General features: G+C 34.2%; 1 protein-coding gene across 1 annotated transcript; it reads left to right on the top strand.

Annotated features, from left to right (window-relative positions):
- Positions 1 to 6,342: 6,342 nt before the first annotated feature.
- LOC141673434 (uncharacterized) lies at positions 6,343 to 6,918 on the top strand. Its single transcript, XM_074480179.1, has one exon. It carries the CDS (start codon positions 6,343 to 6,345, stop codon positions 6,916 to 6,918), a length of 576 nt encoding a protein of 191 aa, XP_074336280.1.
- Positions 6,919 to 16,583: the final 9,665 nt, after the last annotated feature.

The following is a 16,583-nucleotide window of genomic DNA, read 5'->3' as shown; positions in this document are numbered from 1 at the left end:
AACATGAATTATTGAACTAATTATTAATATTTTTATCATATAATACGAAGTATATTGAAAAATATATTCATATTGTCAATTGTACAATATTACATTTAACATGTCGATTTTCATATTCAAACATTTTCTGATAAGGAAATTAAAAATTACCTCATATTCATTGTATCACTAATCGTATCATGTTAACAATTGTAGTAAGACTTTAATTAACTCTATAATATTTCATTCTTATGAGTTGTAATTATTTTTAGAGAAATGTGTTCTTTCATTTGTATTATATATATTGATCTTATATTTCGATTTTATTGTCGCACATTTAATTTATTTTGAGAGAAAGTACGTTAATTATGTCATCGATCTCAATTTCATAAAGAGAGATATTTAGTTAATCGATCCATCAGTAGATAACATGAATATATCGTTAGTAATTACAGTCAAACTAACATCAATTGACGTAATATTGAGCATACCTTACATTACACGGCCTATAGAGCTAGTTAATACAAATGACACACGAGGCAGATATACATCTTAGTAAACATTGCATGAACTAAGTGACACAACTATTAGGGAAAATTACAAATGTTAATAATTTTGAAAAATCGGATGAGATATCGTCCATTAACACAGCTTTCAAACCTCGTAGAAAGAGATCAACAGGCAGATATACATCTTAGTCATTGAAGTTTAAAATTTTAAGTCGACATGGCTCATCCCGTCCTATAAAAATTACTTTCCATGCACGCCCATAAAATATACGCGTGTACATGTACGTCACGCAGCACCACAAATATGCCCTCCCAGAGATAGAAAGACGAGATAAAAAACATATACCCCCGTTTCCGTGAGCCAGCAGATGTACTCGCCTTTCAAACGACAAGATATTAATCTATAAATGGGGTTTGGTATGCTTTTTTTTTGTTGGTATGCTTTTTTTTTGTTGGTATGATTATCCTCATTTATTACTGTCATATCTTTTATATTAAGTGATGAGGAATGTTAGATTCAAATATTAAAAGAGTATACACTGCTCAATCTCCAATTCGAACCCTGCCAACAATAAATATTTATATTATTATTTATACACTACTAAAATTCTCAGGTTCGAACCTCACCAACATCAAATATTTATATTAACCGTAATGAAGTATAATTTGGTATGCCTTTTTTTTGGTTGATATGCTTTTTTTTGATTATCCTCATTTATGACTGTCAGATCTTTAATATTAAGTGATCAGGGCCGTTAGATTCAAATATTAAAAGAGTATACACTACTCAATCTCCCAAGTTTGAACCCCGCCAATAACAAATATTTATATTATTATTTATACACTACTAAAATTTTCAGGTTCGAACCTCACCAACATCAAATATTTATATTATTATTTATATACTACCCAAGATTCATGTTTGAATCCTTCCAACAACAAACATTTATATTATTATTTATAAATATCCTCATAACGTAATGATCCAAAAAGAATTTTTTTATAAATATAAAAGAAATTTATTATAAATTTAAATAATATAAAAATATAATGAATCACACGGGTTGTAAAACTAGTATTAATAATGTACGGTATTAATTTGAGATTCCTATACAAACTCGACCAACACGGAAAATAAACTTACTATTAATTAAATGACATGTCTGAATTTGTAAATTTTGTAGTATGAAATTGTAGTACAATTTCGAATTCGAATTGTATCTTTCCTGTATTAAATATTAAATAAGTATTTCTTAGAAACAATTTATTTTTTATACATAAAAAATGATTGTCAACTTTCAATATGTAGATGTAATTTGTGATAAGTCAGTTGTCTGGAATCTGGACCGTACAATTTTAGTGCCAAATAGTTAGGAAAGGTTATACCGTAAAATGATATAAAAAATTTAAATATTATAGGTCGTAATCAAAAATTCGATTTTTGTAATTATGTGTGATAACATAGGTTGACATTAACCGTTTAAAACAATTTCCGGAGTTAATAAAATATAAAAAATAGAAATTAAAGTGAGGATATATAAATAGTATACGGGGTTATATTTGTTAGCGACAGATGTAAATGAAGATGGCAGGCGCATCTTGGATAGAAATATCCACAATAATGCAGAATGTGGGTTCAATCCTTCAACAACATGCTGTCATCTAATAATAATTCAACTCCATTCCATAATGCTTCATGCTTTCTAGCATCTATTTCATACTGATTAACACGAATTCTTAAATTGTCCATAAAAATAAACGATACTTTAAATATTTGGAGATCACTATGATTTTTTCAATTTTTTTTGTTAAATTAACAATTTAAGATGGTTTAATTATTTCAAAATTTAACAAAAATATATCGGAATTAAACTCGTAACCTATCATAAGAGAAATATAAATTCAATCACCGCACTTGATAAAAAATGTTGTCGAATAACTTGTTCAACATCGGAAGACGTTTCAGCATCAACTGCCTTTCCTTAGCTTGGTTAATTTGGCTTTCAGCATCATATTATGTTCACACACTATGTACGTTCACAAATTCCTGAAATTATTCCTTGGGCGATCACAAATTGTTGTTACTTTTCTTTGGTCTTAAGTTTCTTTAAATGACTCATTTCATTGTTTTCTTTATTTGTTCGTAGGAGGTTGGACCCTGTCATTCTCTAATCGAATTAGCGACCTAAGTTTCCTGTTTTATTAAAAAATATATTATAATATAATAATATACCTAATCCACTCTGGAACACTTTGATATAAGAATCTAAAGCTATACTACCTCCGTTCCAATCATTTCTTTATAAATGGTTTGGACCCGGAGGATAAAAAATTTATTAAAATAATATTAGTTTTGGTAAGATAGTGGGATGATAGAGAAATAAAAATTTAATTTAGTAAGAAAAAATATAAAGTTGGTAAAATGGTGGGACCAATTAATATTTAATAAATAAAATGAATGTAGTGGCAAAAATTAGTAGATGTGGTTGATTTTTAAATTATTAAATTTTTACTATTTTTGATAAGTTTAAAATGTATAAAATTGAATGAAACGTCCAAAAAAGAAAAGTGTATAGAAATGAATGAGATAGAGGAAATAAATTTTAAATTTATATATGTATTTTATGTGAATTTTTTTTAAAGGGGCTTATTATGGATGCAAAAAGTAGGATATATGTTTGAAGAGCAATTGCGTTCCTCAAATGTTTTTTAAATTAAATGACATGATACATCTGAAAATTTGATTTATGAAATATTTTACAAATACCTGATCTCATCCTATAAAAGAAAAAATTATCATTTATTTATGATACATCAATATTTGAGAATGAAGATCGAATACTTGCTCCCTACCCAACGTTTTTCTTACCTCACACGTGGATCATAAATCATCTATGCTGGCATGCTCCTTTCATAAAGTTATACCCCGAAATTATGCATAGGTATTCCTTGTAAACTGATCAATTAGAAGTTTTATTTAATTTTAAAATTTCGTGATCTGACACAAGTTTGTCTATTTTAAAATATAAGTATTTGAAATTGATTGTTGTATATTATAACCTACTAGTGCATTCACTGAAGTAACTAGAAAAATAAATTGAGGGGTAAACTTTTGAACAAACTTAATGTGACATTCAAAATTTTCAAGAATATTATCATAAGTTTATTTGATTAAAAAATAAATAATCTATGAATATATCTAAGGGGACCATTAAAAACTGATACTGTAGTTTATAAGGGGACCAAAATTTACTAATAAACTTTATACCAATATATGCTCTTGCCCAAAGTTTTGGGGACCCTCACAATCCCACACCCTTAAATCCGCCTTGTTTTGTTAAGTTTAAACCTAAAATTAAAAAAATGACATAAAATTAAAAATATCATTTTATGTATTAATTCAGGAAAATGACTTAATAGTTAGAAAAAAAGCTAAAAATCAGAAGTTGGTAATTTTTTTTTTTTTGAAATAATTAAGTTTATTTTGATAATTTTATATAATGAAATGTTAGTACTATCTTTGAGGTGGACTATTTATTAAATTTTAGTTTAAATTATTAATAAATTTACGATTTATCTATAATACAAAATATATATTATTTAATGAAATTAAATATTAATAAATTTATATTACATCACCATCATAAATATTATTTTATAAAATTACGATGTATTTTAAGCCATGCTATCAAAATTGATACTCTTATAATTTTGATAATAACACTGTTAGCAAGTTTATAGCTTCTTTTGTTACTAGTGCATTCACCGAAGGAACTAGAAAAATAAATTGAGGGGTAAACTTTTGAACAAACTTAATGTGACATTCAAAATTTTCAAGAATATTATCATAAGTTTATTTGATCAAAAAATAAATAATCTATGAATATATTTTTATTTTTTTGACAGGATCTATGAATATATTTAAGGGGACCATAAACACTGAAAGTTTATAAGGGGACCAAATTTTACGAATAAAATTATAACAATATATGCACTTCTCGAAAGTTTTGGGGAACCATAACGATCCCACACCCTTAAATCCGCCTTGTTTTGTTAAGTTTAACCCAAAACAAAAATGACATAAAATTAAAAATATCATTTTATGTATTAATTCAGAAAATGACTAAATAGTTAGAAAAAAAAGCTAAAAATCAGAATTTGGTAAAAAATTATTTTGAAACAATTAAGTTTATTTTGATAATTTTATATAATGAAGTGTTAGTACCATCTTTCAGGTGGATTATTTATTAAATTTTATTTTAAATTATTAATAAATTTACGAGTTATCTATAATACAAAATATATATTATTTAATGAAATTAAATATTAATAAATTTATATTACATCACTATCATAAATATTATTTTATAAAATTATGATGTATTTTAAACCATGCTATCAAAACTGATACTCTTATAATTTTGATAATAACACTATTAGCAAGTTTATAGCTTCTTTTGTTATCTTAGTAACTAACTGATTATAATGTATTTAAAACTGTTATAACTTTTATACATTCGCACGTACGGCTCTCTCGAGGCCTCGGATCCATCCTCCGATCCCAGCCAAAGGTTGCAAGGGAATAACCTTATCGGTGGCGAGATCGTTCATATCGTGGGCTTTTTGACTGAAGATATCGTCCAAAAAACGGAAGCTCATGTTGCGGAGGTATAATTTTTGACCTTCTTGTTTATTTATTTATTTTCATTCACATGTAAATTTTGTTTCTTATTTTTAACTAGTTTAATTAAACTTGTGTATATAGGAAAATAATCGGCATGCTATGGAAGACGATAAGGATTACACGTCTGAGGATGAGCCCTCCGATGACGAGGACTTTGATGATGGCGGCGGTGATGGCGGTGGATCGTCCAATGTTGATTTGTCAGATTAGTTTACATTGATCGGTTTTAAGACTATTGTAATTTGATGGTTATGAGATGTAATATAATACGTTGTGATGGTTTGATACTTTGTCGGTTATTTAGGATTGCTTATAATGATGTAATGATACGGTTTAATCATCCGGTTATCGGAGTTTGTGAATGTCTGCGTTGGATTTAATTACTCTGGTTTAATTGTGAAATTTACTAGTTTTTGCGAATGATTTTGAGTAGTATAGTTTAATGATTATCATTGTTGTTTGGTTTGGTTGTATGGTTGTTTGGTTGTGATTGGATTGGATTTGTGATTGGTTTGTGTATTGATTTGGTTTGGTATACAGGAACTGCAGAAAATCTTCAATTTTTTAAAAATCAGCCCTTAAAACCGACCGACTTAAGGCATAACCGACCACTTTTGACCATTACAAAACCCGGAAAACCGACCGTCAAGTGACATAACCGACCACCTTCTTCATAAAACCGACCGTCTCCTTTAGAGGGTGGTCGGTTTTAGGACGGTCGGTTATGACATTTAAGTTAGCTTCTGAAATAAAACCGACCGATGTGCACACTTTGACCACGGTCGGTTATGAGTTCCAGTCAACTTTTTAAAAATAGACAAACCGACCACCTACGGTCGGTTATGACTCAGTGACGTGGCAACATGTGTGCACACGTGTACACAGTGACCCCACATTTGAATAAAATGCCCAGGCACTTACCCGACCACTATGTTGGTCGGTTATTAGGGTTAAATCCGACCAAAAGTCATAACCGACCAGGCTAAAACTGACCATACACTGTGGTCGGTTATGACTATTTTAACCGACCATTTTGCCTCTTAAATGACCGTTTTTGACGGTCGGTTTTGTCCTGTTTTCTTGTAGTGATGTTATATTTAAATTTCAATTTCTTTTAGTTTCTCATTTCAACGGTGGAAATATTATTTAAAGTTCATGGGAATAGGAGCAATGGATCTTGATGAACTATATGCTAGATTGGCGTTAGAGGAGGAAGAAGATGAAGGGGTTGTAGTGGCAAGGGAAGATAGTAGTTCCATACAGAAGACATATGTGTTGATTGGCCGTTTCCTCGCATATAAGAATATTAATTTTAAAATAATGCATAACGTAATGGCGTCCTTATGGAGACCCAAAAAAGGCATGGAGATTCATGAGATTGGAGAGCATCGTTATTCCTTTGTATTCTACCATGTGCTGGATATAAAGAAAGTAGTAGAAGGGGGGCCTTGGACTTTCAAACATAGTGCATTGGTGTATCATCAGCTTCAGGATGGAGAGGATCCAAACTTAGTGCATTGGAATCGGATGGACATTTGGCTCCAGGTTTATGATATCCCAAATGGGTTGATGTCTCATAGAATTCTGCAGAGTATAGGGAGCTATGTTGGCAAGTTTGTCAAATCAGATCCGACAAACATTGATGGTTCTTGGAGAATGTATGCTCGAATTCGAATTACGTTGGATATTGATAAGCCACTTAAAAGGAAGATGAAGCTTAAACATGAAGGTGGGGAATGGAATTAGGTAAATTTTAAATATTAATGATTGAGCACCTTTTGTTTTGTATGTGGTTTACTGGGACATTCAGTACGGGAGTGCGGAATCGTATATGTACACCCAGATAAGGAAATACTCAGGGCGTATGAGACATGGTTGCGAGCACCAATGAGGGGTGCAAAAAATCAAATTATAGGAGCTAAATAGTTAAGAAATAAATCTGAAGGAGGTACGTCGGGGGGACAAACAAATACAAGGTCATCGGAGGATGTTCATGGCCAACACAAGACGGAGATGAGATTCATGGAGGTTGATGGTGTGATCAGCGAAAAATCCGGAGATGATTTTGGGATAAGAGTTGTAAACCGTGATTAGGGGGAGGATGTTACAGATGACTTGAGTTTGAACCAAAAGGAGGATAAGGGGGGAAACATGGGCAGGAAAAAGGAAATGTTTGTTATGGATCCAAAACAAAGACGTAAGGAAATTGAGGCGAAAAATAAGGAAATAGAACAACAAAACTCAGTTGGGATGCAAACATCTGACGACAAAAAAATTGATAGAGGCGGGTCCTGTGAAACAGGCCCACCTAAAGCCATGAGTTTCATATCCCAGAATTATCGTGGGCTGGGTAACCCACAGACAATTCGTTATTTAAAAGATATTGCCTGCCAAATAAAGCCTAATTTTATTTTCTTGTCTGAAATTATAACAAATAAAGATACGGTCATGAATGTTTGTAAACAGCTGAATTTTATGGGATGTTGGGTGGTTGAGTCTCACGACCATAGTGGTGGTGTGGCTCTTCTTTAAAGAGATGAAGGTAGTTGTGTGATCAAAGGAGGGGAGAATCACTTTATCGATTTTGAAGTTGAAAGTGAGCATGTAGGAAGATGAAGGTACACTGGATTCTACGGATGCCCGGAAAGAAGCAGACATAGAGAATCTTGGGAGTTGATTCGTAGGTTATCGGGCGAGTCAACTTTGCCATGATGCATCATGGACGATATCAATGATATTATGTTTGCAGAAGAAAAGCAAGGGGGAAGAATGCAACCAAAATTTTTGATGGAAGGGTTCAAAGAGACGATAATTGATTGTGTTTTGATTGATTTAGGTTTTGTAGGAAATAAGTACACATGGGAGAAGTCTAGAGGAAAAGTGAGTTGGGTTCAAGAAATATTGGATCAAGGACTAGCAACCCTAAGTTGGCTACAGTTAATTCCAATGGCTGAAGTTCGAGTTATTGATGTGGCTCCTTCAGACCACTTGCCTTTATATTTGTAGCTGAATAGAAAAGTGTACGTGCTGAAAGGGAGACGTTTTCATTTTAAAAATGTACGGGTGAGGGAAAAGGAATGTATGAATATAGTCAAGCAAAGTTCGGATAGTACTGAAGGGAAGGAGTTGATTGATAGAATAAAATATTATTGTTTGATGTTGGGGGAGTGGGGTGGAGGAATAAGTAAGGAATACAAACTAAAAATTGTGAGTTGTAAGGAGAAACTTAAGAAGTTCAGGTCTAGGTGTGATGTTCAGGGAGTTCAAAACTACAATGATGCCTGTTGGGAATACTTAAGTTTACTGGAAAACAAGAAATATATTGGAAACAGCGTGCGAAGCAATTCTGGTTACGTGAAGGTGACAGGAACACGAGGTATTTCCATACCTATGCATCGAATAGAAAAAGGAAAAATCAGTTGACCAGGATTACGGGAGATGATGGGGAATGAAAGGAAGAAAAAAAGATATTCAAGGTATTATTGAGGTATATTTTTCTGAGCTAATTCAGAGTACAAGGTCTAACGATAGTTTAACACAACATAAAAAAGTGCAGTGTGTTACGGAGAACGATAATGCAGGTCTGCTTGTACCAATTGATCCTGTGAAAGTAAGGGTGGAAGTGTTCTCTATGCATCCAGAGAAAGCGCCAGGGATGGATGATTTGAATCCTATGTTTTTTTCATACGTACTGGAACATTGTTGGGCAGGATGTGGTGACATTATGCCAATGGTTTATGCAAACAGGGGAGCTCAAAGATGGAATTGACCGTATAATAGTGTGCTTGATACCAAAGGTTAAAACACCGCAAACAATGAAGGATCTCCGCCCTATATCATTGTGCAATATTTTAATCAAAATCTTATCGAAGGTATTATCTAATCGTTTAAAACCATGTTTGAAAAACTTTATCTCAGAAAAACAAAGCGTATTTGTTGAGGGGAGGTTGCTGACAGATAACACGTTAATGGCATTTGAGGTCAATCATTACATGAGACATAAAATGCAAGGAGGTATTGCTAGATTGAAGATTGATATCTCCAAGGCTTATGACAGATTAGAGTGGGGCTTTCTCCGTAACATGATGAAGAGGTTTAGATTTGATGAATGTTGGATTGATCGAGTAATGGGACTAGTCTGTTTTGTCTTATACAACTTTATACAGGATGGTGATATATTTGTAAATGTGATCCAAAAATGTGGCTTATGGCAAGGTGATCCGATTTCACCATATTTTTATATAATGTGTGCAGAGGGCCTAAGTGTTATCATTCGTAGAAATGAGAAGGCAACTTACCACATAGGTGTAAGTTTGCGAAAGGAGCACCTAGAATATCTCACCTTTTATTTGCAGATGACTCTTATTCATTTTTTAAGGCGACATGGGCAGAAGCAGAAGTTATGAAGATAATCTTGCAACGCTATGGAGAGATATTTGGACAACTGATAAATTACCATAAGTCCGCAGTCACGTTTTCTCCGAATACAAGTCTGAAAATAAGACATGAAGTGTGCCAGCAGTTGGGAGTGAATGAAGTGCAAATGCCTGTGAAATATTTGGGAATGCCCATGCACATTGGGAGAAATAAAACATCATGTTTCAGGTTTCTTGCAGAGAGAATTGAGTAAAAATTGCAGGGATGGCAAAATGCGTCTTTATCAGAAATGGGGAAGGTAACGTTACTTAAAACAACAGCACAAGTTATTCCAAAATTTTGGATGAACTTGTTTCTAATTCCACGAGAGATTTATGATGGAATAGAAAGAAAAATGAATGCGTACTGGTGGACCAATAGGGGAACATGTAAGGGTGTTAAATGGGTGTCGTGGGACGATTCGTGTGAAGTTAAAGAAGGGGGAGGATTGGGGTTTAAAAAATTAAGAGAGTTTAACATAACGATGTTGGCAAAGCAATGTTGGAGATTAATAAACGAATCAAATCCCTTAGTTACAAAGCTAATAAATGCGATATATTACCCAGATAATGATTTTTTGAATGCACGGTTGGGTGCAAACCCAAGTTATGTGTACCGTAGTCTTTTGGAAGCACAACAAAGTGTGAAACAAGGATGTAGAAGGAAGATAGGAATCGGGAGAAGTACACGTGTATGGCAAATACCATGGCTGCCTTGCCCAGAAAATGGGTGCATTACAACTGAATAACCGGACGAATTAAAAGATATTACATGTTAGATATATTTGATAATGTCATGGATAATATGATTTATGTTTAGTTTTTAGATCTTACTTTAACAAGATAAATCAGTACTTACTGGAAGTCAGGACTTAAGGATATCAGTACTTATATTATCAGGAGATAATCATCAGAAGATGGATATCAGAACTTAAGTGCTGAAGGACGTTCAGATAAGGACAGTAGCTGATTAAAGGAAAGAAGGTCGAGATAAACATAAGAAGAGATATGCATGAAGAAGGAATTCTATGAAGAATAGAATACTTGGAAGAAAAGATATCTGATTGATATATTTTAGGAAGCAGAATTATATTCCATATCAATTAGCGATTATCTTGTAACTGTGTAGTATATAAACACAGGCATAGGGTTTACACTAAAAGTGTTATCATATTCGAAGAGATTATTCATTGTAACCCTAGCAGCTCTCGTGATATTTGTTCATCACTGAGAGGTAACAGTTCCATACTGTAACAGAGTTTATTGTTTCAATAAAGTTTGTTTTCTGTTACTTGAAATATTAAAAGTTCAATTTGATTGTATTTTACACTGTATTCACCCCCTCTACAGTGTGTGTGACCTAACAAGTGGTATCAGAGCCTTTCTGTTAACACACATATAGTTAAAGATCCAAACACAATCATGTCTGACACAGAAACTCCAACTAAGCCTACCAAAACTGAAGAACCTCCAAAGACACAAATTCAAAGTCGGTATGAAACCATCAGAGTTCCCATACTGAGACCATCTGAATAAGCCATATGGAAGGCGAGGATGACCATGTTTCTGGAAGCTACAGATCCAGAATATCTTGATAGAATCAAGGAAGGGCCTCACAAACCAACCAAGCTCGCTGTTGTAGTTGCAGGTGAAGCAGCAAAGACCGTACCAAAGGAGAAGAGTGATTATACTGCTAAAGATATCACACCAATTGCTAAGGATGCTAAGGTATGACACTTACTGCACAGTGCCATTGATAATGTAATGTCAAACAGGGTAATTAACTGCAAGACTGCTAAGGAGATATGGGATGCTCTGGAAACAAGGTGTCAGGGAACTGATATAATTAAGAAGAACATGAAGACAATACTCACTCAAGAGTATGAACACTTTGAATCAAAGGCTAATGAGTCATTGACTGATTTATATGATAGATTTGTCAAACTCTTGAATGATCTGTCACTGGTTAATAAGGAGTATGATCTTGAAGATTCAAACCTTAAATTCCTGTTAGCTCTTCCTGAATGTTGGGATTTGAAGGCAACAACAATAAGAGACAACTACAGTCTTGATGAAACAACTCTTGATGAAATTTATGGAATGCTCAAGACTCATGAACTTGAGATGGAACAAATAAGCAAGAGGAAAGGAGGAAAGTCAAGGACAGTTGCTCTTAAGGCTGAAGAAGAATCCCCCAAGGCAGCTACCTCAATAAAAGACAAGGGTAAAGCTCTTTTCACAAAGTCGATACCGAGTCATCAAGTTCTGAAAGTGATGATGACTCAGATTCTGAAAGCTTGCCTGAGACTGATGCTGATGAGGAGATGATGAAGCTGTGTGCTCTTATGGTGAAAGGGATCACAAAAATTGCATACAGGAAGTTCAGGAAGGGAAAGAAGTTTTCCAGGAAAGGCACAAGTTCTGATAAAAAGAATTTCAGAAGATCTGAGGGCAGAGGAGGAAACTCTGACAGAGGAGATTATACCAATGTCAAATGCTATAACTGTGGTGAGAAAGACCACATATCTCCTGATTGCAAGAAAGTGAAGGGTGACAAAGGCAAGGCTCTGGTCACAAAGAAGAAAAGCTGGACAGACACCCCAGACTCTGAAAGTGAGGAGAACTATGCTTTGATGGCAAATGCTGATAAAGAAAGTGCTGAGAGCAGTTCTGAAGCTGCTGAAACAAAGGTACCTCAGACTACTTATGCTTTTCATACTAATGATATTAATGAGTTGAGAAGATATCTTAAAACCATGTTTGTTAGTTATAGAGATCAAACTTTAACATGTGAAAGATTAACTTCTGAAAATCTTGCTTTTAAGAAAAGAAATGATTTCTTAGAAAAAGAGTTAGTTATGTTCGATCAAACTCAGAAGGATAAAGTTGATGCTTTTTATGTTAGGGATGAAGTGCTAAAAATGAATGAATCTCTAAAAACTGAGTTAGAAAAGGAAAGAGAGATAATCAGGACTTGGACTAACTCTGGCAGAACAACTCAAAATTTGCTAAGTAGTGAAAATTGGAAAGAGGGCTTAGGTTATGGAGAAGATAAGAATGATAAAGGAACTGTAGAAATTAAGCCTGTTGTTAAGCAAAAGCCAAAGTTAAAACCTGTTAAGTTTGTAACTGTAAAATCTGATAATGATAAATCAGAAGTTATAGAGGGATTAACTTCTGACAAACTAAAACAGGAAAAGACAGCTGAAGTAAACATAGGCTTAATGACTAAGAAGCAGCTTAAGCATATGCTGAAAGATGTTAAGAATGCAAACAAGGTAAAATAACCTAAGAAAAATAGGAATGGAAAGGAAGGTGTGAATAAAAGCAATGATTATAAACCTATTCCTGATGCTCCTAGGAAAACATGTCATAACTGTGGAAGTTCTAACCATCTGGCCTCTTTTTGCAGGAAGAATAAGAACATAAACTCCTTACCTTCAAAATCAGGAGTTAAGAGTCAGTCTGTTAGATATAAATCACAAAATCCTTGTTTTCATTGTGGTAGTTTATGGCATTCCATTTATACTTGTAAGGAATATCATAGTTTGTACTATGATTATTATCAATTAAAACCTTCCTTGAAGATAGTTTCCATTGTTCCTTCTAGTGTAAATTCTGATTCAAAGTCTGATAGTGTAAGTTCTGATAAGAAAAATGTTAACATAAACTCTGATGCTAAATTCGCTGCAAATGTTAACAAACTTGATAAGGCCAAAGGATCCAAGCAAGTCTGGATCCTTAAAACTAATCATTAGTGGTCTTTGTGATTGCAGGGCAACAGGAAAAATATTCTAGTTCTGGACAGTGGATGTTCAGGACATAGGACTGGAAATAAAGCCCTGCTATCAGACTTTGTGAAGAAAGCTGGCCCAAGTGTTTCTTATGGAGATGGCAATATTGGAAAAACATTGGGATATGGCAATATCAATCTTGGGAATGTCATCATTAAAGAAGTAGCTCTGGTCTCAGGACTTAAACATAATCTGCTGAGTATAAGTCAAATCTGTGACAGAGGTTATCATGTTGATTTCTTTGAAGAACACTGTGAAGTTGTGAGTAAATCCAAAGGCAAAGTTGTTCTAAAAGGATACAGGCGTGGTAACATTAATGAAGCTAAGCTTTCAATAAGTACTGATGGTTCTGCAATCTGTCTGATGAGTAGAGCATCAATTGAAGAAAGCTGGAATTGGCACAAGAAACTCTCTCATTTAAATTTCAACAATATAAATGAACTAGTCAAGAAAGATCTTGTGAGAGGACTGCCAAAGTCAGTATTTGCTCCTGATGGCCTTTGTGATTCTTGTGAGAAGGCCAAACAAAGAAAATTTTCATTCAAGAGTAAGACTGAATCATCAATTCTTGAGCCTTATCATCTACTACATGTTGATCTATTTGGTCCAGTGAATGTCATGTCTATTGCAAAGAAGAAATATGCGTTGGTCATAGTGGATGAGTTCACCAGATACACATGGGTGTATTTCTTGCACACAAAAAGTGAAACTGCATCTATCTTGATTGATCATGTCAAACATCTGGATAAATTGGTCAAAGATTCTGTGAAAACCATAAGGAGTGATAATGGCACTGAGTTCAAGAATTTGATAATGGAAGAGTTCTGCAAAAATCATGGAATTAAGCAGGAATTTTCTGCTCCTGGAACTCCACAAAAAAATGGAGTTGTTGAAAGGAAGAATAGAACTCTCATTGAAGCTGCACGTACAATGCTTGAAGAAGCAAAGCTTCCAACCTATTTCTGGGCTGAAGTTGTGCAGACTGCTTGTTTTACTCAAAATGCAACACTCATTAACAAGCAAGGAAAAATACCATATGAGAGGGTGAAGAAAAAAAAGCCAAATCTGAAGTACTTTCATGTATTTGGATGCAAGTGTTTTGTTCTCAAGACTCATCCTGAACAGCTCTCTAAATTTGATCTAAAAGCTGATGAAGGAATCTTTGTTGGATATCCACTTTTCACAAAAGCCTTCAGAGTCTATAATTTGAGAACAAGAGTGGTCATAGAATCTATCAATGTCTCTTTTGATGACAAGAATATTACTGGTCTTGAAGATTTTATTGATCATGATCAGCTGAGATTTGAAAATGAAGACTCAAGTACTGATTCTGAAAATCCTGACAGTCTAAGTCCTGATACTGTAAACTCTGATGGATTAAACTATGATGTGATTGAAACTGTGGTGACTACGCCAAAGGAAGATGCACCTATGCAGGGGGAGCATACTCAAGAACATACCACATCTCAAGAAGCATCAGAACACATATCTGGCTCTTCAAGTTCTGATTCGTCAAGTTCTGACAAGCCAAGTTCTGATAGTTCTGAAAATCTAAATTCTGAAGAATGCAACTCAGAGAGCATAGTTTCAGGGGGAGCATCAGAAAATGAAAATGAAGACAACTTGGATCATGAAAGAGCATCCAGTTCTAGAGAAAACCTTCCATCTGCAAGGAAGTGGACTAAATCACATACACCTGATTTGATAATTGGAAATCCTGATGCAGGTGTCAGAACTAGAACAGGTACTTCAAATGAATGTCTTTACAATTCTTGTCTCTCTCAGACTGAGCCAAATAAAGTGGAAGAAGTTCTTCAAGATGCTGATTGGGTGCAAGCAATGCAGGAAGAGTTAAATGAATTTGAAAGAAACAAAGTCTGGACCCTAGTGCCAAGACCAAAGAATAGATCTGTTGTTGGTACAAAGTGGGTGTTCAGAAACAAAACTGACAGTGATGGCATAATTACAAGGAATAAGGCAAGGCTGGTTGCAAAAGGATATTCTCAACAAGAGGGAATTGATTATGATGAAACATTTGTACCAGTTGCTAGGTTAGAAGCCATAAGGATATTTTTGGCTTATGCTGCTCACAAAAAGTTTACTGTCTTTCAAATGGATGTGAAAAGTGCTTTTCTCAATGGAGAATTGGAGGAGGAAGTATATGTTGAACAACCTTCAGGCTTTGTAGATTCCAAACATCCAGATTATGTCTACAGGCTTGATAAAGCACTTTATGGATGTAAGCAAGCTCCTAGAGCATGGTATGAGACTTTAGCTCAGTTTCATCTGGAAAGTGGATTCAACAGAGGAACAATAGACAAAACACTGTTCTACCTCAACCATGAAAAGGACTTACTTCTGGTCCAGATTTATGTTGATGATATCATTTTTGGATCTACAAATGACAGACTTTGCAAGAAGTTTGCCAAACTGATGCAGTCAAGGTATCAAATGAGTATGATGGGGGAACTTAGCTATTTTCTGGGCCTTCAAGTCAAGAAAAATGAAGAAGGCACTTTTATTTATCAAACTAAGTACACCAGAAACTTGCTGAAGAAATTTGGAATGCAAGATTGTTCAAGTGCATCCACTCCCATGGCCACTGCAACAAAACTGGATAAGGATACTGGTAAATCAGTAGATATTACTGATTACAGAGGTATGATTGGCTCTCTAATCTATCTGACTGCTAGTAGACCTGATATCATGTATGCTACCTGTCTTTGTGCAAGATTTCAAGCAGATCCAAGAGAACCTCACTTAACAGCTGTGAAAAGAATTTTTAAATATCTTAAGGGAACAGCTGATCTGGGATTATGGTATCCCAGAGAATCAGATTTTAAACTAATAGGTTACTCAGATGCAGATTTTGCAGGTTGCAAAATTGACAGGAAAAGCACAAGTGGAAGCTGCCAATTTCTTGGAGGCAGATTGGTTTTTTGGTTTAGCAAGAAACAAAAGTCAATTTCCACATCAACTGCAGAAGCAGAATATATTGCTGCAGGAAATTGTTGTGCACAGATTCTTTGGATGAAGAATCAGTTACTGGATTATGGGTTAACATATTTCAAAATCCATATTTACTGTGATAATCAAAGTGCTATTGCTATGACAGATAATCCAGTTCAACACTCTATGACAAAGCACATCAACATCAGGTACCACTTCATCAGGGAACATGTAGATGAAGGTACAGTGGAAT

This window comes from Apium graveolens, chromosome 7 (assembly GCF_009905375.1).
Source record: "Apium graveolens cultivar Ventura chromosome 7, ASM990537v1, whole genome shotgun sequence".
Lineage (NCBI taxonomy): Eukaryota > Viridiplantae > Streptophyta > Magnoliopsida > Apiales > Apiaceae > Apium > Apium graveolens.
The sequence above is the reverse complement of the archived record's forward strand: the minus strand, read 5'-3'. Positions and strand labels throughout refer to the sequence as shown.